The sequence below is a fragment of the Cetorhinus maximus genome, chromosome 32, assembly GCF_964194155.1.
Source record: "Cetorhinus maximus chromosome 32, sCetMax3.hap1.1, whole genome shotgun sequence".
NCBI classification, from domain to species: Eukaryota; Metazoa; Chordata; class Chondrichthyes; order Lamniformes; family Cetorhinidae; genus Cetorhinus; species Cetorhinus maximus.
The window spans coordinates 16,147,561-16,173,421 of NC_135910.1; the positions used below are offsets into that span (position 1 = coordinate 16,147,561).

Sequence of the window (25,861 nt, forward strand, 5' to 3'; positions counted from 1 at the left end):
TCCCCTTGCCTGTTGTTTTTTTGTTTTTTTTATAATATACGGCCTTTCAAACTCACCTTCCTCCCCTCCCACCACCACCCACCCACCCACCCACCACCACAACAACACCCCACACACAAAGCTTCAGAGGCAGCTGGTTAATCCGCAGGGCGAGCCAAACACTTTCTTCAACCCTGTTCCGTACAGTACAGTAACAGTACATACACAGGCAGCCTGCCCCACCGTGTCATATGACAAGACTATCCTTGCTCTCCCTGCCTCCTTCTGTGCTGAACTCCCCTCCAGGGTTCAAACGCCCAATGAAGGGGAAATCCTCGCCCGAGTAAATTGTTCAGCCTAACCCAGCACCAATTTTTTTCTTTGTTTTTTCCAACTGTTTGGAGTCTGAGTAGTTATCCGGGCAAGCACCCAGCCCAAGGGCGGCGAGGGAAGACTTGCATTTACATAGCGCCTCTCCGCCAGCCCACGGAGTGGGGGTGTGCCTACCGCCACAGGGGGGGACCGCGGCGGTTCGAGAAGGCAGCTCATCACCGCCTTCTCCAGTGGGCAATTAGGGAGGGGGGCAACAAAATGCTGGCCACATCCCAGAGGGCCATATATATATAAAAAAAAAAGAGACTGGGATGTCACTTTACAGGCATGGAAGTGCAGTCACTGTTGTAATGTAGGAAACGCAGCAGCCAATTTGGCACAGCAAGATCCCACAAAAAAAGCAACTAAATTTAAGGATTAATATTGGCTCGAGAACTGCACCCCCCCCCCTTTGAAAACCTGCTCTGCTGCGCCCACCGAGAGGGCAGACGGGTCCTCGGTTTAACATCTCAGCTGAACGATGGCGCCTCTGACAGTGCAGCACTCCCTCAGCTCTGCGATTTCACAGCTCCCCCAAATCTTCTCACTCAGACAGAGGAGTGTTGTCCGTGATGTCACCACTGACACACGAGGGGGAATTGTATGCAGGGCAACTATTCAGAACTTGAGGGGAGACGGTTAGGAGCAGCATTAAGGGAGTGGAGACTATGTATAGTCAGCTGACGAATATTTGTCTATCATAGAACCATAGAACACTACGGCACAGAAAACAGGCCATTCGGCCCTTCTAGTCTGTGCCGAAATATTATTCCGCTAGTCCCATTGACCTGCACCTAGCCATAACCCTCCAGACCTCTCCCATCCATGTATCTATCTAATTTATTCTTAAAACTTACGAGTGAGCCTGCATTTACCACGTCAGATGGTAGCTCACTCACTCACTCATGAGTGGTCACAGGCCTAGGATGGGGAGCTTCTGTAAAAATAAAGAAAGAACTTGCACTTCTATAGTGCCTTTCACAACCCCAGGACATCCCAAGTGCTTCACACCCAATAAAGTACATCTGAAATGTAGTCACTGTTGCAAGGTCAGAAACACAGCTGCCAATTTGCGCACAGCAAGCTCCCACAAACAGCAAAGTGATAATGACCAGGTCATCTGCTTTTGTGATGTTGATTGAGAGATAAACATTGGTTCAAGACACTGGGGTTAATAACCACCCCCCCCACGACTTTGCTATTCTTCAAAATAGTGGCCCTGGGACCTTTTCTATCAGGCTGACAGGGTGCTGGTTGGGGGGAGGAAGGGGTACCTCAGTTTAACCTCTAATCAAGACAACAGCCACTCCAACAGTGCAGCACTGCCACACCTACCGAGTTATGGTGCTCGGGTTGCTGGGGGTACGATCTGAACCATGCCCTATTGATTCAGGGCAGAGCGCGCCAAGCGCTGAGAGTGGACACGTTGGTTTCAGCCCCGAAAGTTGCTATTTTTATTCCCCCTTGTGGAGACCCCGACCCCCTCCTCCTCCTCCTCCCCCTCCTCCCCCCTCTATATCATGCAGAGCAGCAGAAATCCATTTTAATCAACAAAAATGAAAACCTTTTAAGGTGAAGGCTGGTTAATTATTTGGAAACTTTTGCACTGCCCATTCACAAAATAAAAACCCGTAGGGGTGAGGGAACTCCCTCTGTGCAGTGAGATTATGAATGGGGAGCTGGGGGCTACAAGTGGGTGATTGACAGCCCCTCTTCCAGGGTCAAGAGAGAGGGAGAGAACTACAACTCCCAGCAGGCATTGCTGCCCCAGGGGGACTACAACTCCCAGCAGACACTGGGGTACCCCCTTTTCTCTCTCTCTTTCCCCCCTCTCTCTCCCCAGGAGCTGGGGCGCAGGCGCAGGCGCGGCCCCGCCCCCTTCACACAGGTGACGTCGCTCCCCAGGCACCAGGGCGCCTCTGATTGGCTGCTTTCTGGCCGCAGCCCTGTTCCATATTCTGAATGGTCAAAATGAAATGTTAAACCACAATTGTGATCCTACTGTATTTTATTCTATCAAAATGGCGACAGTCATTCAGAATCCTTTAAAATCGTGAGTATCTGCAAAATTTCTGCCTTGCATTTTGCAATTTGCCCAGATCTTTCTTGCATTTGGCAGTTCTTTAAAAAAAAAACTTGCATGCAATCTAGAGAGGCTTTGCAATTAAATGCCAAGTGCATTGCACTCAATAATTTTCTGCACCCCTGGAATAATGTGATGGTGGTGCATTTTTTTTTGCAGGTTTCTCATTTTGCAACAACATTTTTTTTTACTTTTAGTTAATTTAATTTTTCATTTTTTTTTTGCCCACCTGGATTTCCTCCACCTGAAAACTCTTTGGATGGAGAGTTGCCTCCTCACCTTAAAGGTGACTGCTGGTGTGGAGTATATTGTAGCCCTGTGTTATGTGTTACAGTGTTAGTTAATGGGCTGTGCTCCTGATCAAGGCTCAGCGGCAGCGAGCCGCTCGCCTTTAATGAGAGCAAGGGGAGGGCTGCAGTCAGCAGCGGCTCGCCAGCGCCACCCGGGGGGAGACGCCGGGAACTGCAGGGCAATTAAAGGCGGTGGACCCGGCGGCAAGACGTTGAGCCGACAGAAAACAATTCCCCTCAAAATAAACTCGTTATGTGAGGGATTCTAATTTTTATGGACGTTGAATGCCTTATTTAGTTTATTTTGCAGCTCAATCTTAAAGACAGAGATTTTAATTCTATATTTTTGTGTAAACTTATTAAAATGTTGTATTTTTTACTGTGTGGGATGGGGTTTTTTTGGTGGGGGGGTGGGTGCTGTTTATAAAATATCACCCTTGCCTGATTTATTGTGGCAATTGTGAAGATTCAGGGCCATCAGTGGGGTCACTAATTTGGGGATTCATCGAAATGATACATTCTAGCATGTCCTCCACGTTCCACCCCTAGTTGGTGTTAATCAGAGATTCACTGTGAGTGGGCTGACTGTCTCTGGTTGCTAAGCCCTGTGGCATCTGTTGCAATGTAAAATGCTGGGGAGTTCAAGTGGGGGCTAAATCTGCCCTTAGCTGGGCTTCTGATGCCCCCATGAGTTGAATAGCCACTGAGCAATCAAGAGAGGAGATTTGATAGAGGTGTATCAAAATCATAAGGGGTCTGGATAGGGTGAATAGGGAGAAACTTCCCAAGGATTGAGAACGAGAGGGTGCAGATTTAAGGTAATTGGCAAAAGAAGCAACGGCGACATGAGGAGAAACTTTGTCACGCGGCGAGTGGTTAGGATCTGGAATGAGCTGCCGGAGAGCGTGATGGAGGCAGGTTCAATCGAGGCTTTCAAAAGGGAATTAGACTGTTATCTGAACAGGAAGAATGTGCAGGGTTACCGGGAGAAGGTGGGGAAATGGCACCAAATGAATTGCACCTTCGGAGAGCCAGTACAGACACAACGGGCCAAATGGCCTCCTTCTGTGCTGTAACCGTGCTGTAATCCTGCGCCCAGGTTCGCTCATGATGTTGGGAGGTGAGTGTGATCCCAGTGAGAGGAGAGGGTTGAGAGAGAGAGCAAAGTGACTGATTGGGAAAAAAAAGATTCAGTTGGACTTGGCCGAGATTGAATTTAAAAACACAAGGTCAGAATCAGAGGAAGCTCAGCACAGCAACAGGACAGGGCGGAGGGGTCAGTCAGGCTGCATTAGCCCGAGAGTGGTTTGTGTCTACATTACTGAGTAAAGAGAAGGGTTTTCGAGGAGATTCTCCACCCCCCCCGCCCCTCTCCTCACGCTGCCGAGTGCCCACGTGTGATTTTTGGTCACTTTGTGATGTTCTCGTGCTGCCCCCTGTATCAGTTCCTGAAACCTGCGGACGTGCCAGTGGGTGAGGGAGTCACTTGGGGGTCTGAGGCTTGTCTGGATGACCAGGGGGTTGTCCAGATACCACGGCAATTTCAGAAAGCCCAACGGCACCTCACCCTGCTGCAGGGTCTCTCCCTCCCCAAAACCCCCCCAACCCACCAATGCTGGCCTCTCCTCTTCCCAAAGACATCTCCTCCACTTCCTCCCCCTCCCCCTTCCCACTTTCCCCTTCCCCACCCTCTCAGCCTCTCCCTCCTTGACTCCCCTCCTCTCTCTCCCTCTCCATCCTCCCCTCATCCTTCTCCCCATCACCTTTCTCCCCCTCCTCTCCATCTCCCCTCCTCTCCATCTCCCCCTCCTCTCCATCTCCCCTTCCTCTCCATCTCCCCCTCCTCTCCATCTCCCCTTCCTCTCCATCTCCCCCTCCTCTCCATCTCCCCCTCCTCTCCATCTCCCCTTCCTCTCCATCTCCCCCTCCTCTCCATCTCCCCCTCCTCTCCATCTCCCCCTCCTCTCCATCTCCCCTCCTCTCCATCTCCCCTCCTCTCCATCTCCCCTCCTCTCCATCTCCCCCTCCTCTCCATCTCCCCTTCCTCTCTATATCCCCTTCCTCTCCATCTCCCCTCCTCTCCATCTCCCCCTCCTCTCCATCTCCCCTTCCTCTCCATCTCCCCTCCCCTCCATCTCCCCTCCCCTCCATCTCCCCCTCCTCTCCTTCTCCCCATCTCCTCTTCTCCCTCACCTCCTCTCCTCCTCTATTCCCCCCTCCCCCACTCTTCACCTCTTTCCCCCCCCATCCCTTCCCCTTCCCCCTCCTACACCCTCTCCCCCTTCCCCCTTGCCTCCTCTCCCCACACCACCTCCCCATCCCCCCCTCCCTCTTCTCACCCAGCCCTACCAACCCTTCCCCAGGGACCTCACCCTCCCTTCTCCTTTCCCAGGGCACCCCACCCCCCTTGGCTCCCCGTCTGGTCCAGCACCATTCCTTCAGTCGGTTGGAGCTCTGTGTGCTGTCATCGAATTGTTGGTGTTCCTCAGGGTAAATCAATTCCAAATAAAGCTAATGAGAAACAGAGAGCAGCGTTTGTGATTTAGTATAAATAACTATACAATTAATGCATTTCCCGACTGCATTTGGTGTCTAACAGAACACAGGCAGATATTGAGAGCTGCTCAGGAATATTTTTTTGCCGATTTCCAGTTAGGGATCTGTGCATCTGGATAAAGATCTTAGCTCCGACGATCATTTTTAATACCTCCAGTCCTACGTGAAACAGAACAAATTCACATATCGGCCTCAACCTTGAGTCAAATGGAAACACAGGGGCTCTTGTGTTCGTTTTTTTTAAATTCCACACCCCCTCCCAACCCTCTCCTCCTTTTTCTCTTTAAAGACAGCAATGATTTGTTGAATGTTTATTAAACTTGGAGGAAATGCAGTGCAGTCTGCAAGACGACGAGTGTGAGGTGTATTTATTCAGTCGCTGGGTTTTTGCTTCACCCAAATGCGTGTGCCACCATTAGCACTTTGCAGGGCTAGAGTTTTACAGGACCATGTTCAAAGATGGAGATGAGGAAGATTTCCTTCTCTCCGAGGGCCGTTAGCCTTTGGAATTCTCCCCTCCCCCCCAGAGAGCAGTGGGGGCTGGGTCACTGAATACGTTCAAGGCTGAATTGGACAGATTTTTTGATCGACAAGGGGGTCGAGGGTTATGGAGGGGGTCAGGCAGCGGAGCGGAGTTGGGGCCGCAGTCACATCAGCCGCGATCTTGTCGAAGGGCAGAGCAGGCTCGATGGGCTGAATGGCCTCCTCCTGCCCCTGCTTCTGATGCACTGGTGAACCCCGAGCCCCGCGCTTTAGGAAGGATGTCAAGGGACTTGGAGAGGGCGCGGAGGGGATTTAACCCAGAACGGTTCCAGGGACGAGGGGCTTCAGTTCGTGTGGAGGGACTGGAGAAGCTGGGATTGTCCCCCCTTCGGACAGAGAGGCAATTTAATGGAGGGGTTCCAAACCTGGACGGGGTTTTGATAGAGTAAATAAGGAGATAGTGTCTCCAGCGACAGGAGGGTCGGTAACCAGAGGGGACACAGATTGAAGAGAATCAACAAAAGCAGCAGAGGGGAAGATAAGGCGAGGGGTTTATTTTCTACGCAGCGAGTTGTTGTGATCTGGAAGGCGCTGCCTGAAAGGGCGGTGGAAGCAGATTCGATGATAACTTTCGAGAGAGAGTTGGATAAATAGTTGAAGTGGGTCAATGGGGAAGGAGCAGAAGGAGTTCTCTCCCCCTCCGTTGTCCTGGCCAATATTTATCCCTCAATCAACATAGCAAAAAGCAGATAATCTGGTCATTATCACATTGCTGTTTGTGGGATCTTGCTGTGCGCAAATTGGCTGCCGCATTTCCTGCATCACAACAGCGACTACACTTCAGAAAAGTACTTCATTGGCTGTACAGGGGTTTGGGACGTCCTGAGGTCATGAAAGGCGCTATATAAATGCAAGTCCCCCTTTTCCTGTTTTTCTCTTTTAAGCATCTTCCTTTTCAGACCCGAACTCTCTCCCCCCCATGCGAGCAGGGGTTTACCCTCAGCTGCTCAGGGTGGTGAAGGTCCCCTCGTACAGGGGTGGGCCACCTTAACCCCCACCTCCGGCATTTGGGAGTGACCCTGTCCCCACAGTCCTGTTCCGCGTTGTGGGACCCTCGCTCTGTCGTGTGTTCAGCTAGCGAGGTGGGGGACTCCCTGAAGTTCTGGGCCCATTTTACCAGCCTGTGCTCCCAGTGAGGAGCCCGGCCTACTGGGAACAGGCTTCGCAAACTTGCCAAGTTGAGCCTGTGGCCCACTCAGAATGCTACAGCACAGAAAGAGGCCATTCGGCCCTATTGTGTCCGTGCCAGCTCTTGGACAGAGAGATCCAACTAACGCCCCCTCCTCTCCTGCTCCTTTTGTTCCTTTTCGAGCAGTAATCCAATTCCCTTGTTTTGAAAGTTCCTATTGAATCTGCTTCCACCGCCCTTTCAGGCAGCGCCTTCCAGATCACAACAACTCGCTGCGTTTAACAAAAACTGTTCTCCTCATCTCTCCCTCTGATTCTTTTGCTGATTCTCTTCACCCTGTGTCCCTCTGGTTACCGACCCCCCTGCCATTGGGAACAGTTCCTCCTTGTTTATCCCATTAAAAGCCCTCACCATTTTGAAAAATTCTACTAAATCTTCCCCCTCACCCTCTCCAAGGCTTTGACATCCTTCATGCGGTGCCCAGAATCGGACACAGTCCTCCAGCTTGAGGCCTGATAGGAGATTTGCAGAAGCGGCAACTTGCATTTATGTAGCGCCTTTAACATAGTAAAACGTCCCAGGACGCTTCACGGCAACAATTATCAGACAGAATTTGACACTGAGCCACATAAGGGGGTTTTAGGGCAGGTGACCGAAAGCTTGATCAAAGAGACGGGTTTTAAGGAGCGTCTTAAAGAGAGAGAGAGAGAGAGAGAGAGAGGTGGAGGGGGATTCCAGAGCCTGGAGCCCAGGCCGCAGGAGGCACAGTCACCAACGACGGAGCGATTAAAATCGGGGACGCTCAAGCGGCCAGAATGAGAGGAGTGCCGATATCTCGGAGGGTTGTAGGGGCTGGAGGAGGTTACAGAGATAGGGAGGGTTGTAGGGGCTGGAGGAGGTTACAGAGATAGGGAGGGGTGTAGGGGCTGGAGGAGGTTACAGAGATAGGGAGGGTTGTAGCGGCTGGAGGAGGTTACAGTGATAAGGAGGGTGGGGCTGGAGGAGGTTACAGAGATAGGGAGGGTTGTAGGGGCTGGAGGAGGTTACAGAGATAGGGAGGGGTGTAGAGGCTGGAGGAGGTTACCGAGATAGGGAGGGGTGTAGGGGCTGGAGGAGGTTACAGAGATGGGGAGGGGTGTAGGGGCTGGAGGAGGTTACAGAGATAGGGACGGTTGTAGGGGCTGGAGGAGGTTACAGAGATAGGGAGGGTTGTAGGGGCTGGAGGAGGTTACAGAGATAGGGAGGGGTGTAGAGGCTTGAGGTTACAGAGATAGGGAGGGTTGTAGGGGCTGGAGGAGGTTACAGAGATAGGGAGGGTTGTAGGGGCTGGAGGAGGTTACAGAGATAGGGAGGGTTGTAGGGGCTGGAGGAGGTTACAGAGATAGGGAGGGTTGTAGGGGCTAGAGGAGGTTACAGAGATAGGGAGGGGGTGAGGCTGGAGGAGGTTACAGAGATAGGGAGGGGTGTAGGGGCTGGAGGAGGTTACAGAGATAGGGAGGGGTGTAGGGGCTGGAGGAGGTTACAGAGATAGGGAGGGGTGTAGGGGCTGGAGGAGGTTACAGAGATAGGGAGGGGGGTGAGGCCATGGAGGGACTTGGAAACAAGGTTGAGAATTTTACAAGCTGAGACGTTACCGGACATTCTGTCTCCTCCATTTGTTTACCGGCTGTACCTTCGTGGTTTTATTCTGTTCCCTTTTTATATTTTGGCTGAAACAATTCTGACAATCCCAGAAGGGAAAGACCCCTGGTTGCCCTGATTCCCCTTGTCTGTGGTGGGAAGCCTCTGGGATAGCATTGCCTGGCCAAGAGGCGCCAATCCTACCAGCTGGAAGTACTTTACACAGATGGTGCCCACTCCCTCAGCTGTTGAATGGTCCTTCGCTACAACCCCCTGCTGATATCACTAACACATGCACATTCCTCTGGTGCTCTGTTGGCCAATTTTACACTCAATTCAGACCTGCTCCTTGGTGATTTTACTGGGCTGGATCACTTAAACAGCTTCTAAAGTAGCAGTCGGGAGACTCTGTGTAAAGGCCACGTGCTGCTTGTTTGACCTAAGTGTTCCAGTAAAGAGAGCTGTTTTATTTTCCCTTGTGTGTGTGTGTGTGTGTGTGTGTGTGTGTGTGTGTTGTTACTGTTTAACCCCTTCCCCGCTCCTCGCTCCCTCAGCAGCCCGGTCCACTCTGACCTGCTGAGAATCGGCTCCCAGTCTGGCTGTATCCTAAATTTAAAATTCTCAGATCCCTCACCCCTTCCTACCTCTGTGACCTCCTCCAGCCCCACCGCCCTCCGAGATCCCTGTTCGTCCTTCAATTCCGACCTCTTGGAAATCTCGACTTTAATCGCTCCACCGTGGGCGGCCTGGACCCTAAGCTCTGGAATTCCCTCCCTAAACCTCTCCCTCCCTCTATCTCTCTCCTCCTTTAAGACGCTCCTTCAAACTTATCTCTTTGACCGAGCTTTTGGTCACCTGTCCTAGTACCTAAGGTAGCTTAGTGTCAGGTTCGTTGGTGTATATGTTATCACTCCACGAAACGCTTTGGGATGTTTTTCTACATTAAAGGCTGAAAAGAGGGACAAGTGCCAAAGATTTTTTTTGTCTCACATTCATCAGGACAAACACAAGAATGCCAAATTTCAAATGATCACAAACAGTCAGTTGAGCTCATAATGTGGCTCATTTATACCTGCTAGAAGTGACATACATTCATACACAATGATCTTGATCTGCAAACAAAAGGAATATGTTCAAGCCTTGCACCTTTTTATGAATCACCTGGGAGCTTGGGGAGCCTATAGTTCCCCATTCCTTTCTCCACGGTACCACCTCACCAATCAAAGTTGATTTGCCAACCAATCAGCACCCTTTCTCTCCTGTAAGTATAAATTGTTGTGATTGTTTGAAATTTGGTATTCTTGTGTTTGTCCTGATGAGTGCGAGACGAAAAGCTTTGGCAACATGTCTCCCTTTTCGAGTTCTGTACTACCGACTGCCTGCTGACATCAAAGGCGCTATATAAATGCAAGTAGTTGCAGCAACATAAAGGAAGATGCCGCAAATACTCAGCAGGCCCGGGCAGCACCTGTGGAGGGAGAAGCAGTCGTTTCTGAGTGGAACAGAAAGGGCCAACAAATCTGAAACGTTTAATTTTGTTTCCGTTCAATTCTACCTTCCCTCGCGCCGGAGGGTAGGGGGCTGCGCAACCTCCGAATGTTTCCAGAACCTTCCATTTCCATTTCGGATTCCCAGTCTCCGCAGTGTTCTGCTATTGTTTCGTTCTTGTTAACAGACGGTGTGAGTACATTTTAGCAGCAAATGGGAAGTTGTTGCTTGAGAGACGGGATATTCACGAGCGGGGGAGGTGAACAGGAGAGGTGGCTCTTATGGTGGAAAATACCAGCACAAGCTGTTCTGGAACATTCTATGATTCGATGTGATAAGACACTGTAAAAATGTACATGCTTTATTGTTAAAACAATCTTCAATCTCTGGTTGCCAAGCCTATATCGTAATGGTTCAGGGTTAATTACTTAAAGCACTATTGAAAAAAATAACCATTGGAAATTTTTCATTATTAACATCTCAGCAAAACATGGAGGAAATGAGATTTTTAATTTACAGAATTGACTCTGTGTGAAATTTCCCCAACTGTCATCGCCACAGAGAGATGCCTTTTTGTTTTTTTAAATCTTACTGTCATTCACCAGCCAGAAACAAAATTTTAAGATTCCCGGAAATTATCCCCCTCGAGCTGATCCTCCTCCAACTTCCAAACACTGATTTACCGGATAATGGACAGACACTCTCCGCCCATCCCCATCCTCACCCCCGCCTGACCCGGGGGGACACTGAGCCAGGGCTGCCAACCCTGACTGGATACATTCCTAGAGGTGTCAACAACAACAACTTGCATTTATATAGTGTCTTTAGCATAGGTAAAACGCCCCGAGGTCATCACATGACTTGCGACCACCTCAACACCCCATCCTACACTCTCGCCATTGGCTGGCCGACATGTTAATCCTCGCGATGCCCCACCCCTACACTCTCACCATTGGCTGGCCGCCATGTCCATCATCATGATGTACCACCCCCCCCAACCTCTCCAACCATTGGCTGCTCGACATGTCCATCTTCACGATGTCCTGTGCCCTACTCTCCCACCATTGGCTGCCCGACATGTCCATCCTCGTGATGCCCCACTCCCCGCCCCCCCCTCCACTCTCCCGCCATTGGCTGTTCATCATCGTGATGCCCTCCTCTGTGCCCATTTGAGAAGCAGACAGACTCTTTGATATCCAAATGGATTGTTCCCAACTTGAGTCGACCGGGTTGTTTTCCCTCAGCCCCGTCTGCCAAGTTTTCCCATTATTGATAAGCCATAGAAAACATTTTAAAAACGTGCCAATTTGTAAACGTCCAAATGTTTCTTCTTCGGGCTTTTGTTCACATCAATGTCCAGGAGCATCACCTTCAAATCCGGGGGGGGTTCCAGGACCCCTAGGCCCTGCTCCCCAGACTAAAGGACAAAACCTGTGGTTGTGGGGGTGGGGCGTTTATTCCCATCCCTCAGGCTATAGTTGCCCCAAGAGGGTGAGCATTCTGCTTGTGGTGGCTTTCCCACAATGGAGTTGGCTGGAGGAGATCCAGGATTTTGACCCAGTGATAGTGAAGGAATGTCCCAAGTCGAGTGGCTTGAAGTTAGGTAGATCAATTTGGAGAGGCTGGGATTGTCCTCCTTAGAGGAAGGTGAGAGGTTTGATAGGGGTGTTCAAAATCTAGAGATAGGGAGAGACTGTTGCCATTGGCGGAGGGGGCTTAGAACCTGTGGGCATGGATCTAAGGTGATTGGCAAAAGAAGCAATGGCGACAGGAGGGAAAACTTGCTCACGCAGTGAGTGGTTAGGATCTGGAATGCTCTGCCTGAACCTGTGCTGGAGACAGGGTCATTGAGGCTTTTGAAAGGGAATTGGATAATTATCTGAAGAGAAAACATATTGTGGGGATAGGGCGGGTGGGGGGAGTGGGACTAGCTGAGATGCCCTTGCAGAGAGCCAGCATGGACTCAACGGGCCAAATGGCCTCCTTCTGTGCTGTAATGATTCTTTGATTCTATAAGTCTGGGTAAGTTGGAGGTCGGGGTCAGAGGTGATTGTGTTCCCAAAGCAACACAAACACACATTTTACATTAAAGTTGCCCCGAACACATTCAGATCTGAGCCTGTGAGAGGTTCACTGAGACTCCCAGATTAATCTACTATTGTATTGATTACTTGCCTGATTAATAAAATATGTGAATACATTAAGAGTATCTTATAGCAGAGATTCTGGTTAAACATACACACTCTGTGGCACTGTCAATATCTCCACACTGGAGTCATTACCTGTCACTCAGGAAGCCCATAAACTCTGTGCCTCATAGAACATTCCAGCAAGTGGTTTGTTATTACAATGATGTCACTAGACCTCTGCAGCCATGTGTATGTGTATGTGTGTGTGTGTGTGTGTTGCAGTGTCTGTGTGTGTCTGTGTTGTGGTGTGAGTGTGTGTCTGTCTGTGTTGGTGTGAGTATGTGTCAGTGTGAATGTATGTCAGTGTCGGTGTGAGTGTGTCAGTGTGAGTGTGTCAGTGTGAGTGTGTGTTGGTGTGAGTGTGTCAGTGTGTGTGTGTTGGTGTGAGTGTGTCTCTGTTGGTGTGTGAGTGTGTGTCAGTGTGTGTGTGCCGATGTGAGTGTGTGTTGGTGTTGGTATGTGTGTCTGTCAGTGTGAGTGTGACTGTGAGTCTGTGTCAGTGTGAGTATGTGTTGGTGTGAGTGTGTCAGTGTGTGTGTGTGTTGGTGTGAGTGTGTCTCTGTGTGTGTGTATGTTGGTGTGTGAGTGTGTGTCAGTGTGTGTGTGCCGATGTGAGTGTGTGTTGGTGTTGGTGTGTCAGTGTGAGTGTGTGTTGGTGTGAGTGTGTCAATGTGTGTGTGTTGGTGTGAGTGTGTCAGTGTGTGTGGGTCAGTGTGTGTGTGTTGGTGTGAGTGTGTCAGTGTGAGTGTGTCAGTGTGAGTGTGTCCGTGTGAGTGTGTCAGTGTGAGTGTGTCAGTGTGTGTGTGTTGGTGTGAGTGTGTCAGTGTGAGTGTGTCAGTGTGAGTGTGTGTTGGTGTGTGAGTGTGTGTGTCGGTGTGAGTGTGTCAGTGTGTGTGTGTGTTGGTGTGTGAGTGTGTGTGTCAGTGTGTGTGTGCCGATGTGAGTGTATGTTGGTGTTGGAGTGTGAGTGTGTCAGTGTGAGTGTGTGTTGGTGTGAGTGTGTCGGTGTGAGTGTGTGTTGGTGTGAGTGTGTCAGTGTGAGTGTGTCCGTGTGAGTGTGTCAGTGTGAGTGTGTCAGTGTGTGTGTGTTGGTGTGAGTGTGTCAGTGTGAGTGTGTGTTGGTGTGAGTGTGTCAGTGTGTGTGTTGGTGTGAGTGTGTCAGTGTGTGTGTTGGTGTGAGTGTGCACATTTTGTGATGACCAACGCTCCGGGGTGTCCTGATGTTTCCAGGAATTGAAGGATAATCTCTCGGACGTGGTTCTGTGTGTCCTGGGCGAGAGGTCAGTGACTTTCACCCAGTGTCAATTTAGTTCCAGCTGATTTTCTCTCCTTTGCCCCCGATCCTGGCAGTGATTCGGGGGATCTGCCACCCTCCAGGACCTCCCCGGCCCCCAAAGCTATCAAACCAGAGAGTGAGCATTGGTGACTCTTCCACCAGGGGAGCATCGCTGCCAACCTCCCTTTCACCCTCACTCTGACCTTTGCCCCCGGCACCATATAATGGAGGAAGCCAGGCTGGGAGTTTCTGTTCGTAGGGTTCAGTAACTCATGGCTTTGACCAGCTAAACCCGGAGTGACAGTACCTCACCGCCTCGTACAGAATATCCTCCAATGAGATGATTTGGGATCCAGCGATGATCAGGAGCTGAGACTCTAGTTCAGGAGGAGTCACAAGTTGCAGGATGCGAAAGTGAGGTTGTTTAGGAAATGGCCTTTAAGGCAATGCCTCTTAAAGGAGCAGGTTGTACATTCTATTTTTTTGCATTCACGGGATGTGGGCATCGCTGGCTGGGCCAGCATTTGTTGCCCGTCCCTAATTGCCCCTTGAGAAGGTGGTGGTGAGCTGCCTTCTTGAGCCGCTGCAGTCCATGTGGTGTAGGTACACCCACAGTGCTGTTAGGGAGGGAGTTCCAGGATTTTGACCCAGCGACAGTGAAGGAACGGTGATATATTTCCTAGTCAGGATGGTGAGTGGCTTGGAGGGGAACTTGCAGGTGGTGGTGTTCCCATGTGTCTGCTGCCCTTGTCCTTCTAGATGGTAGTGGTCAAGGGTTTGGAAGGTGCTGTCGAAGGAGCCTTGGTGAATTCCTGCAGTGCATCTTGTAGATGGTACACACACTGCTGCTACTGTGCGTCGGGAGTGGAGGGAGTGAGTGTTTAAGGTGGTGGGTGGGGTGCCAATCACACAACACAACAGTGGCAAAAATAAAAGACTTGCCTAACACCTCATCACGTCTCTTAGAAGCATCTCCACACCCCTCGTAACCCACAGTAAAGACCTGGAAGGATGGAGATCGCCATGATCAAGGCACACATTGTGCCCCTCACCCTCTCCCAGCAGTTTACCTCATCCCCTCCTCAATCACTGCCCTCCTCCTGCCTTGGCGATTCACCAGGCGGAGAACAGGAATGGGATTAGGACCCAGATTGTGGGGGAGGGCCCAACCCCGCTGGATAATGGGGATGGGGGCGGCGTCGTTAAAACAGACCGGATGTGTCACTCTGCATCACTGTTTCGCGGGATCTTGCTGTGCGCCAGTCGGCCGCCACCGTTCCCGCGCCACAGCCGGCGACCGCGCTGCTTTGGCCGTGAAGCGATTCGGCAACGTCCCGCGGTGGTGACAGGCGCTATAGCAATGCTGCCTTTTCCGCCCCCGGGGGGGTGGGCGCCTGGAACTCCCTGAGCTGCGGGGGTGGGCAACATTAAGGTCCCCTTTAAAAGCTCAGCCGGTGGCTGGTTGCTGGGCAACACCAGGGGAACGGGTGTGGGGGGTGGGGGGGGGTGCAAATCTTCAATCGGTACCCGGGACCCCCCATTCTCGACTCTCTGACCACACCCTCCATCGATTCAGGACAGTCCACCAGTCCCCTCTCTCCCTCTCCGTCCCCTCTCTCCCTCTCCGTCCTCCCTCTCTCCCTCTCCATCCCCTCTCTCCCCCTCCGTGCCCTCTCTCCCTCTCCGTCCCCTCTCTCCCTCTCCGTCCCCTCTCTCCCTCTCCGTCCCCTCTCTCCCTCTCCGTCCTCCCTCTCTCCCTCTCTCCCTCTCCGTCCCCTCTCTCCCTCTCCATCCCCTCTCTCCCTCTCCATCCCCTCTCTCCCTCGCCCCTCCCTTCCACCTCCCTCCAGCCTCAGCACTCATCCATCACATTCGTATGGAAATCTGTGTTTCTGCAAAATAATCTCTTTTTCTCTCTCTCTGCCTGCGTTTTGATTCGATTGTTAAATGAGTGATTGCATGGCTCTTAAACAAAAAAAAACCTCTTTGCGAGATGCTTAACCTTCTACCTGGTCTCAGTGCGAACCCACATCTCGATTGAGTTGGCAGGTTCCACACTCCGTCTATCAGGGTACAGCTGCCTGCAGAATAATTAAGACAAATTTTTACCAGCCAATTCTCTTTTAAATGTTTTAGCCGCTCTGTACATCTGGGCTGCACATGTGCAGTAATGTGGAGCCATTTTGAACTGTAAAAAGATACAGAGAGGGCAAAATGTCTGACGTGAATCAACAACAGCACGTTGCATTTACATAGCCGCCCTTAAGCATGGGTAAAACGCCGCAATGCTTTTCTCGCACAAGTGTTAACAAACGGGAATTTGACACCAAGCCGTGTAAATGAGGCAATCTGGACAGGTGACCAAAAGCTTGGTCAAAGGGGGTTGGTTTTAAGGATTATTTTAAAGGAGGAGAGAGAGAGAGAGGGGGGGTGGTGAGAGGTTTAGGGAGGGAATTCCAGAGCTTAGGGGGTCTGGCAGTTGGAGGCAGGGCCGCCGATGGTGGAGAGATTCAAACTGGGGGATGCCCAAGAGGCCAGAACTAGACGGACATAGAGATCTTGGAGGGTGTTGGGCCTGGACGAGATTACAGAGGTAGTGAGGGGTGAGGGGTGAGACCCTAGAGGGATTTGACAACAAGAATGAGGCCTATAAATGTGAAGCATTGCCAGATCAGGATCCAATGAAGGTCGGTGAACAGGGGGGGGTGATCTGAGGGGGGAATGGGGCTCCTTCTAGCTTCTCCCTACTTCTAACAGTTCCGAAGAAGAGCAATATTGCACATTGGACTCGAAACGTTCACTCTGTTCCACTCTTAGCAGATGCTGCCAGACCCGCTGAGATTTTCCAGCATTTTCCTTACAGCTTGGTTTGGTGGGCAGACTTAGAGAGTGATAGGGCACAGAAGGAGGCCACTCGGCCCATGCCGAATGCCAGCTCTTTGGTAAAGTTACCCAATTAATCCCCCCCCCCCCCCCCCCCTCCCCTTCACAAACCCGCCCCACTCCCAAGGCAGCGGGTTTCAGCATTCCCACCCCTCTCGGGAGCTGGAGTCCAGGCTGACGCCTCGAGGAAGTGAGTCGTCCGGAGAGGTCAAACCCGGGACTGCCTCTTGTGGCAATTCTGGTGGATGCTCACGGGCGTCAGACAGAGGAGCGCAGGGAGGTCATCGGGGGCCTCGCTAACATCTCCCCCTCAGCCAACGCCAGCACCAAAAAAAATAAAGCTACGACGAACCATTTAACACTGGCTCCTTTTGCGGCTGTGTGATTGGCCCTTATCGCATGGGGAATGGAGTATAGAAAGTGAGGAGGTTTTGCTATGACTGTACAGGGCATTAGTGAGACTGCAGCTAGAGTAGGTCTCCCTATTTAAGGAGGGGTATTCTTCAGTGAAAGTTCACTCGGCTGATCCCTGGGATGAAGGGGTTTGTCTTATGAGGAAAGGTTGAGCAGGTTGGGCCTGTACCCATTGGAGTTTAGAAGAATGAGAGGTGACCTTATCGAAACATGTAAGGTTCTGAGGGGGCTTGACAGGGTGGATACTGAGACGACGGTTCCTCTCCTGGGGGAACCTAGAACTAAGGGGCCGATTTTCAGAATAAGAGGTCTCCATTTAAGATGGAGATGAGGAGGAATTTTTTTCTCTTAGAGGGTCATTAGTCCTTGGATTTCTCTTCCCTAGAGAGCATTGGAGGCTGGGTCATTGAATATATTCAAGGCCGAGTTAGACAGATTTCTGATTGACAAGGGAGTCAAGAGTTTTGGGGGTGGGGGCGCAGGCAGGGAATTCGGGCTGAGGTCACGACCAGAGCAGCCATGATCTTATTGAATGGCGGAGCAGACTTGAGGGACCAAATGGCTTCCTCCTGCTCCGATTTCTTACATCTTGTGTTCTATCCCGTGTTGGGCCTGAACAGAGTCAGTCCCAGATTTGGTTTGCGGCCTGTGTTACATTAGCTGACCTCAACTGGGGCAGTGGAGGTGAGAGGTGAGGAGTGAAGGGTTGTCAACCCAGGCAAGGGAGAGTGTAAGCAAGGACCTCCACCGCTGACTGCAGTCCGATAACTTCCCTCTCCCACTTTCCGGAATATGCCCATGGGAATCTGCTGAGCCCAGATGAAACACCTCCCCCCTAATAGAAATGCCTACAATTGGTGCCCAGAACGTGAGGGACTGAAGCCCCTCATTCAGGAGGGGACGGGGTGATGGAGAAAATCGGAATGAAAGACCAGTACAGGTGTCACCTGTGGCTCAATGGGTAACACTCTCGCCTCAGAGCCAGAAGGTCGTGGGTTCAAGTCCCACTTCAGAGATCTGATTATAAAATCTCGGGTGACTCTCCGAGTGTGGTACTGAGGGAGTGCTGCTCTGTCAGAAGTGCCGTTTTTCACATGCAACATCAAACCGAGCCCCTGTCTGCCCTCTCGGGTGGACATAAAACATCCAGTGCCCATTATTTTGAAGAAGATCAGGCGACAGTGCCCTGGTGGATCTTTACCACTCAAGCAGTGTCACTAAATTGTTTATTTAATTGGTGTTTTTTTTGGATCTTACTGTGCACAAATTGACTGTAATTCCACCCCCGCCCGCCCGCCCCCGTCGCATTATTTGGAGTGTTCCAATTTCTCTGGCGATTTCACTCCGAGGCTGTTCTGTAATAACGATGAAGGATGAAGATTCCTCGCTCCCTGGTTGAAGGTGATGGTTTCCAGGTGATGTGACTCTAACGTGTCCTCTGTTTCTTTCTCCGCTGGCAGGCTGGGCGAAGACTTTTACCGGGAGGCCATCGAGCATTGCCGCAGCTACAATGCGCGTCTGTGCGCTGAGCGGAGCATGCGCCTGCCCTTTCTGGACTCTCAGACCGGCGTCGCCCAGAACAACTGCTACATCTGGATGGAGAAGACCCACCGAGGTCCAGGCACGTGTTTAGTTTGGGCAGGGTCGGGGTGGGTGGGGGGTGGTGGGGGAGTGGTGAGATGTTTTTTTTATTCATTCATTCACAGGATGTGGGTGTCACCGGCAAGACCAGCATTTGTTGCCCATCCCTAATTGCCCTTGAACTGAGTGTCGTGCTCGGTCATTTCAGAGGGCAGTTAAGAGTCAACCACGTTGCTGTGGGGTCTGGAGTCACATGTAGGCCAGACCAGGTAAGGACGGCAGATTTCCTTCCCTAAAGGGCGTTAGAGAACCGGATGGCTTTTTACACCAATCGGCTATGGTATTATGGGCGCCATTACTGAGACTAGCTTTTAATTCCAGGTTTTATTAATTGAATTTAAAATTCCACCAGCTGGCATGGAGGGATTTGAACCCATGTCCCCAGGGAATTAGTCTGGGGGCCTCTGGATTAATAGTCTAGTGACATTACCACTACCATTCTGCCACCGTCTCCCCACCTGTAGCCATATATAGGCCGGACCGGGCAGACAGTGTTGACCCCAGAGGCTGTGAAGTGCTTCACCGGTGTTGAGCTTCGCTGAAATACTGCAGCAGGCCGGAGGCAGGAATATGAGCACGAGGGCAAGGTGGCGCATTAAAGTGGTACATAGCCGAAAGCTGGCAAAGCGGGTTAAACCGAGTCGGTGCACCTCACCAATGGGCACTCAACGAGGAGGAAACTCCAGCCCAAACTACCCAAACGCGGCCAGTCCCACCAACTGTCACATCTCCACGACCTCCTTCTTCTCTGTTGGAGGGTTCCACACAAGACACACGTGGCCCAGGAATCACCACGTTCTACAAAAACAGAGGCAACAGGCAAGACAGCAACAAGCATCTCACTCCTTAGCGTCACTGGCAGGGCCTTGGCTAGGATCGTGCTTAACAGACTCTATATACTTGCAGATAGAGTGTATCCAGAAGCACAGTGCAGGTCCTACATTGAACCTGGTGTCAGCGACAGGAGAAGTGTAGCAAACAGGATATACCTACCTTTGTAGATCTCACTGAAGCATTCAGCAAGTGGGATGAGGGATCAAGCTTGGGTAGAGGTAGCAATTCAAGGGGTAGAGTCAAGACAGGACAGCAGAATAGTAACATGAGAAACGAGGGTCAGAGAATGGCAGGAAGAGACAGAGAGAAAAAGCCAAGAATACATCAACAGTCAAGACTCGATGTTACAAAGGTAACAAAAAGACAAAGCTGAAGGCTCTCTATCTGAATGTGCGTAGTATTCGTAACAAAGTAAATGAATTGATGGCCCACATTGAAGTAAATAAATATGATCTGATCTGATAGCAATTACAGTGGATTGGGCAGACAAGTGGCAGATGAAGTTCAATGCAGAGAAGTGTGAGGTGATTCATTTTGGCAGGAAAGATATGGTGAGACAGTATAAAGTAAAGGCAGAGCCTCTAGAGAAGGTGCAGGAACAGAGGGAGCTTGGTGTGTACGTACATAGTACATTGAACATGACAGGGCATGTTGAGAGAGCAGTTAATAAAGTCTGGAACAAACTTCCTGAGAGGGTGATGGAGGAATTCCAAAGGGAATTGGATTGCTACCTGAAAAGAGAGAATGTGCAAGGTTACGGGGATAAGGCAGGGGAGTGGGACTAGGTGGAATGCTCTTAGCTCTTTCAGAAAGCCAGTACAGACTCAATGGGCTGAATAGCCTCCTTCTGCACTGTAAAGCTACCGTGATTTCCTTCCCTAAAGGGGCATTAGTGTAGCAGATGGGTTTTTATGACCATCCAATCATTTCAAGATCATTACTGTGACTAGTCATTCCAGACTTATTAGGAGCAGGAGTAGGCCATTCAGCCCCTTGAGCCTGTCCTGCTGTTCAGTTAGTCGTGAATCATTGGTGAACCAGGTGGGTTTTTATGACAATTGATGGTAGATTCATGGTCACCATTACTGAGGCTACAGTCACTACACCACCGTCTCCCCCCTTCAACAGTGGCTACAGTCCAAAAATGTTTAATTGGCTGTAAAGTGCTTTCCTGAGGTGGTCAAAGGTGCTATAGAAACGTAAGTCTTTCCTTCTGTCTTTAAGCAACACCGCCTGACCCCACCCCATTCATCTGCTCCTCGGACCCCTCGTCCATACCTGTGTTACCTCGAGGTTCGACCATTCTAACGCCCGGCTTGCGGTGAGGTGCCTTTAGTGCATTAAAGGCGCTTAATAAATCTAAGTTGTTGTTGCAGCAGGTGAGAAATGAAGTGAGGAGCAAAATTGGGGGGGTGGGTGGGATGGGAGCAGCGAGGGTGGGGTGGGGGCGATTGGATAGCCTTGTGCTGTGCTGTACATCCTCCTTAAACACAGCGCCAGAATGGCACATTACCCCAGGAACTTTAATGCTTCTGTCATCATCCTATTTATCCCGGGATTTCCACTCATCATCTAGATATATATGTAACCCTAGCCGTATAGAATCCATACTTAACTCCCACTTCATTTCAGGATTATACTTTTATCCCGGACCAATGCTACTTGGTGCCTGATTTTTATCTGGGTCAGTTTTTCCAGCTGTAAATATGATGCAGCCATAAAGACAGTGCACACCAGCACGGCATCTGATTAACCGCTGCGCCACTCGGTCAGCTACGCTCCATCGTCCTCTCAGTTTCAAGCCGTTCCTTCAGAGGGAAAAGCCAAGGGAAAAGGATGGAGGGAAAAAAACAGGCGACAATTTGAATTTATGTCGGATCTTTCGCACGAGAAACCACCCAACAGGTTGTCAGTTACAAATTGAGGGAGGGGCATTAGGACAGGAGTTCAAAAGCCCTGTCAAAGACCTAGGTTCTCAGCCATGTCTTAAAGGAGGAGAGAGAGGGCGGAGAGGTTTAGGGAGGGAATTCCAGAGTCGAGGGCCCAGCTGAAGGCACGGCCGCCAATGGAGGAACGATTATGATTAGGGACGTGCAAGAGGCCAGAATTGGAGGAGCGCAGAGATCCCGGAGGGTTGTAGGGCTGGAGGAGGTTACAGAGATAGGGAGGGAGGGGCAGTGCGAGGCCAAGGAGAGATTTGAATGCAGGACGAGGATGTTTAAATGTGAAGTGTTCCCAGGTCAGGAGAAAACGTAGGTCAGTGAGCACAGGGGTGATCAGAGTGTGCTTGAGGTTCCTTACGATGTGGCTGAGTGTCATAGAACGATACAGCACTGAAGGAGGCCATTCGGTCCATCATGCCTATGCCAGCTCTTTGGTAAAGTTATCCAATTAATCCACCCCCCCCCTCCCCTTCACAAACCCGCCCCACTCCCAAGGCAGCGGGTTTCAGCATTCCCGCCCCTCTCGGGAGCTGGAGTACAGGCTGACGCCTCGAGGGTGTGAGTCGTCCGGAGAGGTCAAACCCGGGACTGCCTCTTGTGGTGATTCTGGTGGATGCTCAAAACCCCACGGGCGACAGACAGAGGAGTGCAGGGAGGTCATCGGCGGCCTCGCTAACATCTCCCCCTCAGCCAACGCCAGCACCAAAAAATAAAGCTACGACTAACCATTTAACACTGGCTCCTTTTGCAGCTGTGTGATTGGCCCTTATTGCATGGGGAATGGAGTATAGAAAGTGAGGAGGTTTTGCTATGACTACAGTTAACTCGGAGGGTTGTGGGGCTGGAGGAGGTTACAGAGATAGGGAGGGGTGTAGGGGCTGGAGGTGGTTACAGAGATAGGGAGGGGTGTAGGGGCTGGAGGTGGTTACAGCGATAGGGAGAGTTGTAGGGGGCTGGAGGAGGTTACAGAGATAGGGAGGGTTGTGGGGCTGGAGGAGGTTACAGAGATAGGGAGGGTTGTGGGGCTGGAGGAGGTTCCAGAGATAGGGAGGGTTGTAGGGCTGGAGGAGGTTACAGTGATAGGGAGGGGTGTAGGGGCTGGAGGAGGGTACAGAGATAGGGAGGGGTGTAGGGGCTGGAGGAGGTTACAGCGATAGGGAGGGGTGTAGGGGCTGGAGGAGGTTCCAGAGATAGGGAGGGACGGGGGCAACGTCATGGAGGGACTTGAAAACAAGGATGAGATTTTTTAAATCGAGGGGTCACATTCCTGCATTCCCAGCCTCATCGACCTCACTCCTACCTCACTCCCACATTTGCCTCTGGGTCTACCCATTTGCTTCCCCCCTCCCCCCTCCCCAGCTCCCTGGCAACCCTGAGCCAACGATCTTTCTCGCCTCCCACCTCTCCCTCCCTCAGGACATCTTCGGTAACCTTTCAGCCCACACTCCCTACTGGGCTTATCAATAACTGCCCTCCTGCAGCTGACAAGATGCCTAACCTCCTCTGTGAGAACAGATATGAAAAGAATCACACGGGGTGGGAGGTGCTGTTAAACACATCGCCCTAAAACAAAGTCCGGAGAAATTAATTTAGCTTCATGCCTTTATTTAGCTGCCACCATGACCCTTGATTAAGTCAACCTACTTTATTCCTTCATTCATCTCACTATTCCTTTGATTTAATTCCGACTGCAGGCGTCTTTTTTTTTTAAGTTTCATTAATTCCTCCCGCTCGCCTTCTCATCAATGCAGACTAGCCGGGACCTTGCTTTACAAATGTTTGATCCACACAATAACTGTTTGCAAAGTTATTGATCTGCAGTGCTCCAAGTGCGCGGCTGCTCCTCCTTAGCTCGCTCCTTATGCTGGTGAGGCTTCCGTTTAGCCGAGACAATGAAGGCTCCAACTTCCCCAGCGGACGCACCTTCAGACAAACCCCTCATTGCCCCTCACCTCTCCCCTGTCCTCTGGAAGCTCCTCCGAGCCTACTCCCCTCTCCGCTCCTCCAGGGTGAACGGGGCCCCTCTCTCTGAGTGGAAGTCAAGTCAAGGGCCTATACTTCCTGGAGAACTAGGCAGCAAAGGGGCAGGATAAGGGGGCGGCCATTTTGGACTGAGATGAGGAGAAATTTCTTCACTCAGAGGGTTGTGAATCTTTGGAACTCTCTATCCCAGAGAGCTGTGGATGGTCAGTCATTGAAACTCCGGTGAGCGCTGAGGGAGAGCTGCATGGTCAGAAGCGCTGACTTTCAGATGAGGCGTTCAGCAGAGGCCCTCTCCGGGTGACATAAAAGAAGCAGGAGAGATTTCCCCGGTATCCTACCCAATATTTATCCCTCACCCAACGCCACAAAAACAGATTACCTGGTCATTTATTTACGTGGCTGTTTGTGGGAGCTTGCTGTGCACCAATTGGCTGCTGCATTCGCTCCATTACAACAGTGACCACACTGCAAAGAAAGTACTTTTTCAAGTAGGCGCTGTATGAAGGCAAGTCTGCTTTCCTTTATTTTCAAGACTGAGGCAGATTTTTGGTCAAGGGATTATGGAGATAGGGCAGGAAAATGGTGTTGAGGCAAAGGATCAGCCATGATCGTATTAAATGGTGGAGCAGCCATGAGGGGCTGAATGGCCTCCTCCTGCTCTGATTTCTTGCACATTCCCTGTTTTTTTTATCCCTTTATGGGATGTGGGGGTCGCTGGCAAGGCCAGCATTTGCTGCCCATCCCTAATTGCCCTTGCAATAGTAGTGGTAATGTTGCTGGACTAGTGATCCAGGGACCCAGCTAACGTTCTGGGGACATGGGTTCCGATTCCACCTTGGCTGATGGTGGAATTTGGATTTTGTTAATAAATCTGGAATTGAAAGCTAATCTCAGTAACGGTGACCATGAAACTATCATCGATTGTATTAAAAACCCACCTGCTTCACTGATGCCCCTTTAGGGAGGGAAATCTGCCGTCCTTACCCGGTCTGGGCCTACACGTGACTCCAGACCCACAGCAACGTGGTTGACTCTTAACTGCCCCTCTGAAATGGCCGAGTGAGACACTCAGTTCAAGGGCAGTTAGGGATGGGCAATAAAGGCTGATCTACCCAGCGACACCCACATCCCGTGAAAGAACATTTTACAAATCTTAAGAGAAAAAAATGTTCACGGCTACGGTGATGAGGTGGGGGAGTGGGACTAACCGAGTGGCCCTTGCGGAGAACCAGCAGGGACATGATGGGCTGAATGGCCTCCTGTTGTGCTTTGACCATTGGATGCCTCCATGTTCTGGTGTCAGACATTTGCTGTTGTTACTCGTTAGTGAGCTCTTGGTTATCAGTGTGGCTGCCTGACTTACCTTGGTTCATGATTCACTCTCTGGTTATCTTTTACGATCTCTCCTGTTAGAGTCGGTGTCGAATGGAGACAGGAGACCTTTGCCTCATCAAACCGGGTTACAATTAAACTCCAGGTCCCCTGACGTGAAAGGGGGTCCGCGTCTGTAGTGCACTAATCAAAGTCACTTATCGCAATTAAACTCTTGTCTCTCGCTGAACCGCACTGAAAGGTCGAAGGTCGGCATCAGGCCGGTCTAGACAAGTGATGGCGAATCTGTAACTTTAATCTTTGATTAAAGGAAGCGAAGGCCATCTGACTTGTCCTGAATCTGCAGCTCTTGCTGCTGCTGGGAGCTGGTTTAAAAATCCTGAAAGAAATTCCCTGTCAACCCGATGGATGCAGAATTCCTCAGGGATCCCAGGTCACCACCGCCCCCAGCTCCCACATGGTTAAAACAATCTCCCCAGTGAGAGAGGAGGAAATAGAAACATGGGGGCAGGGTTTTCCCGCTCGGAGTGCCCGACACGCTGGAGCGTGAAACAGCGCGCGATGGCGTCGGGCGAGCGTCCTGACATCATCGCGCGGGAGAGTGGGCAGTGCGCCCGCCGACAATTAAGAGGCCTGAAGTATCGGTTAACGGGGATCTTTCGCTGCCCGTCCAGCGATACAGTCGGCGGGCGGGGGGGGGGGGGGGAATCGGCCGGACGGCCTTTGCGTCTTTCAGGAAACCTCATCCACGGCCGGGGGGATGAGGTTTCCGTCATTAAATTAAAAACCTTTCTAGAACGCCCACGGGCAGGCAGTTCATCCTGACGCGGAGACGTTTCTGTCCGGGTTTTAAATCCCGTCTTCGTTGGTTTTAAGTAGGCCCGCTCCCTGATGCAGCTCTCTGCCCTCGAGGGAACTTTCCTTCCGCGCTCCCGCTCCCGCTCCCGCACTGTCTTTAGTGCTCGCCCTCTTCCTACCCCCACCCCGGCAGTGCTGAGCCTCTCGTGGCGAGATTGTTACATCACGCGCGGGCGTTCCGTCCCCCTGGCCGCTCCCGGTCCCGCCCATCGCGGGCGACCCGAGAATCCTACCCCCGGAAAATTTACAGCGCGGAAGGAGGCCATTCGGCCCGTCGGGTCTGTGCCAGCCCAGAGAGAGCTATCCAGCCAAACCCCATTTCCCAGCTCTTGGTCCAGGGCTCTGTAGGTTACATCGCTCCAAATGGATATCCGAGTGTTTTTTTTAAATGAGTGGAGGGTTTCTGCCTCTACCCGGCTTTCAGGCGGTAAGTTCCAGACCCCCACCA

The 25,861-nt window shown here is 51.2% G+C and overlaps 1 protein-coding gene across 1 annotated transcript in view; it reads left to right on the forward strand.

Annotated features, from left to right (window-relative positions):
* Positions 1-2,322: 2,322 nt before the first annotated feature.
* Positions 2,323-25,861, forward strand: part of dpf1 (double PHD fingers 1) — a 63,645-nt gene continuing 40,106 nt past the window's right edge. The window contains exons 1-2 of the mRNA XM_078533452.1: positions 2,323-2,404; positions 18,283-18,443. Coding sequence (XP_078389578.1) covers positions 2,328-2,404; positions 18,283-18,443 — 238 coding nt within the window. The 5' untranslated portion in view covers positions 2,323-2,327. The remainder of the gene's footprint in view (positions 2,405-18,282; positions 18,444-25,861) is intronic.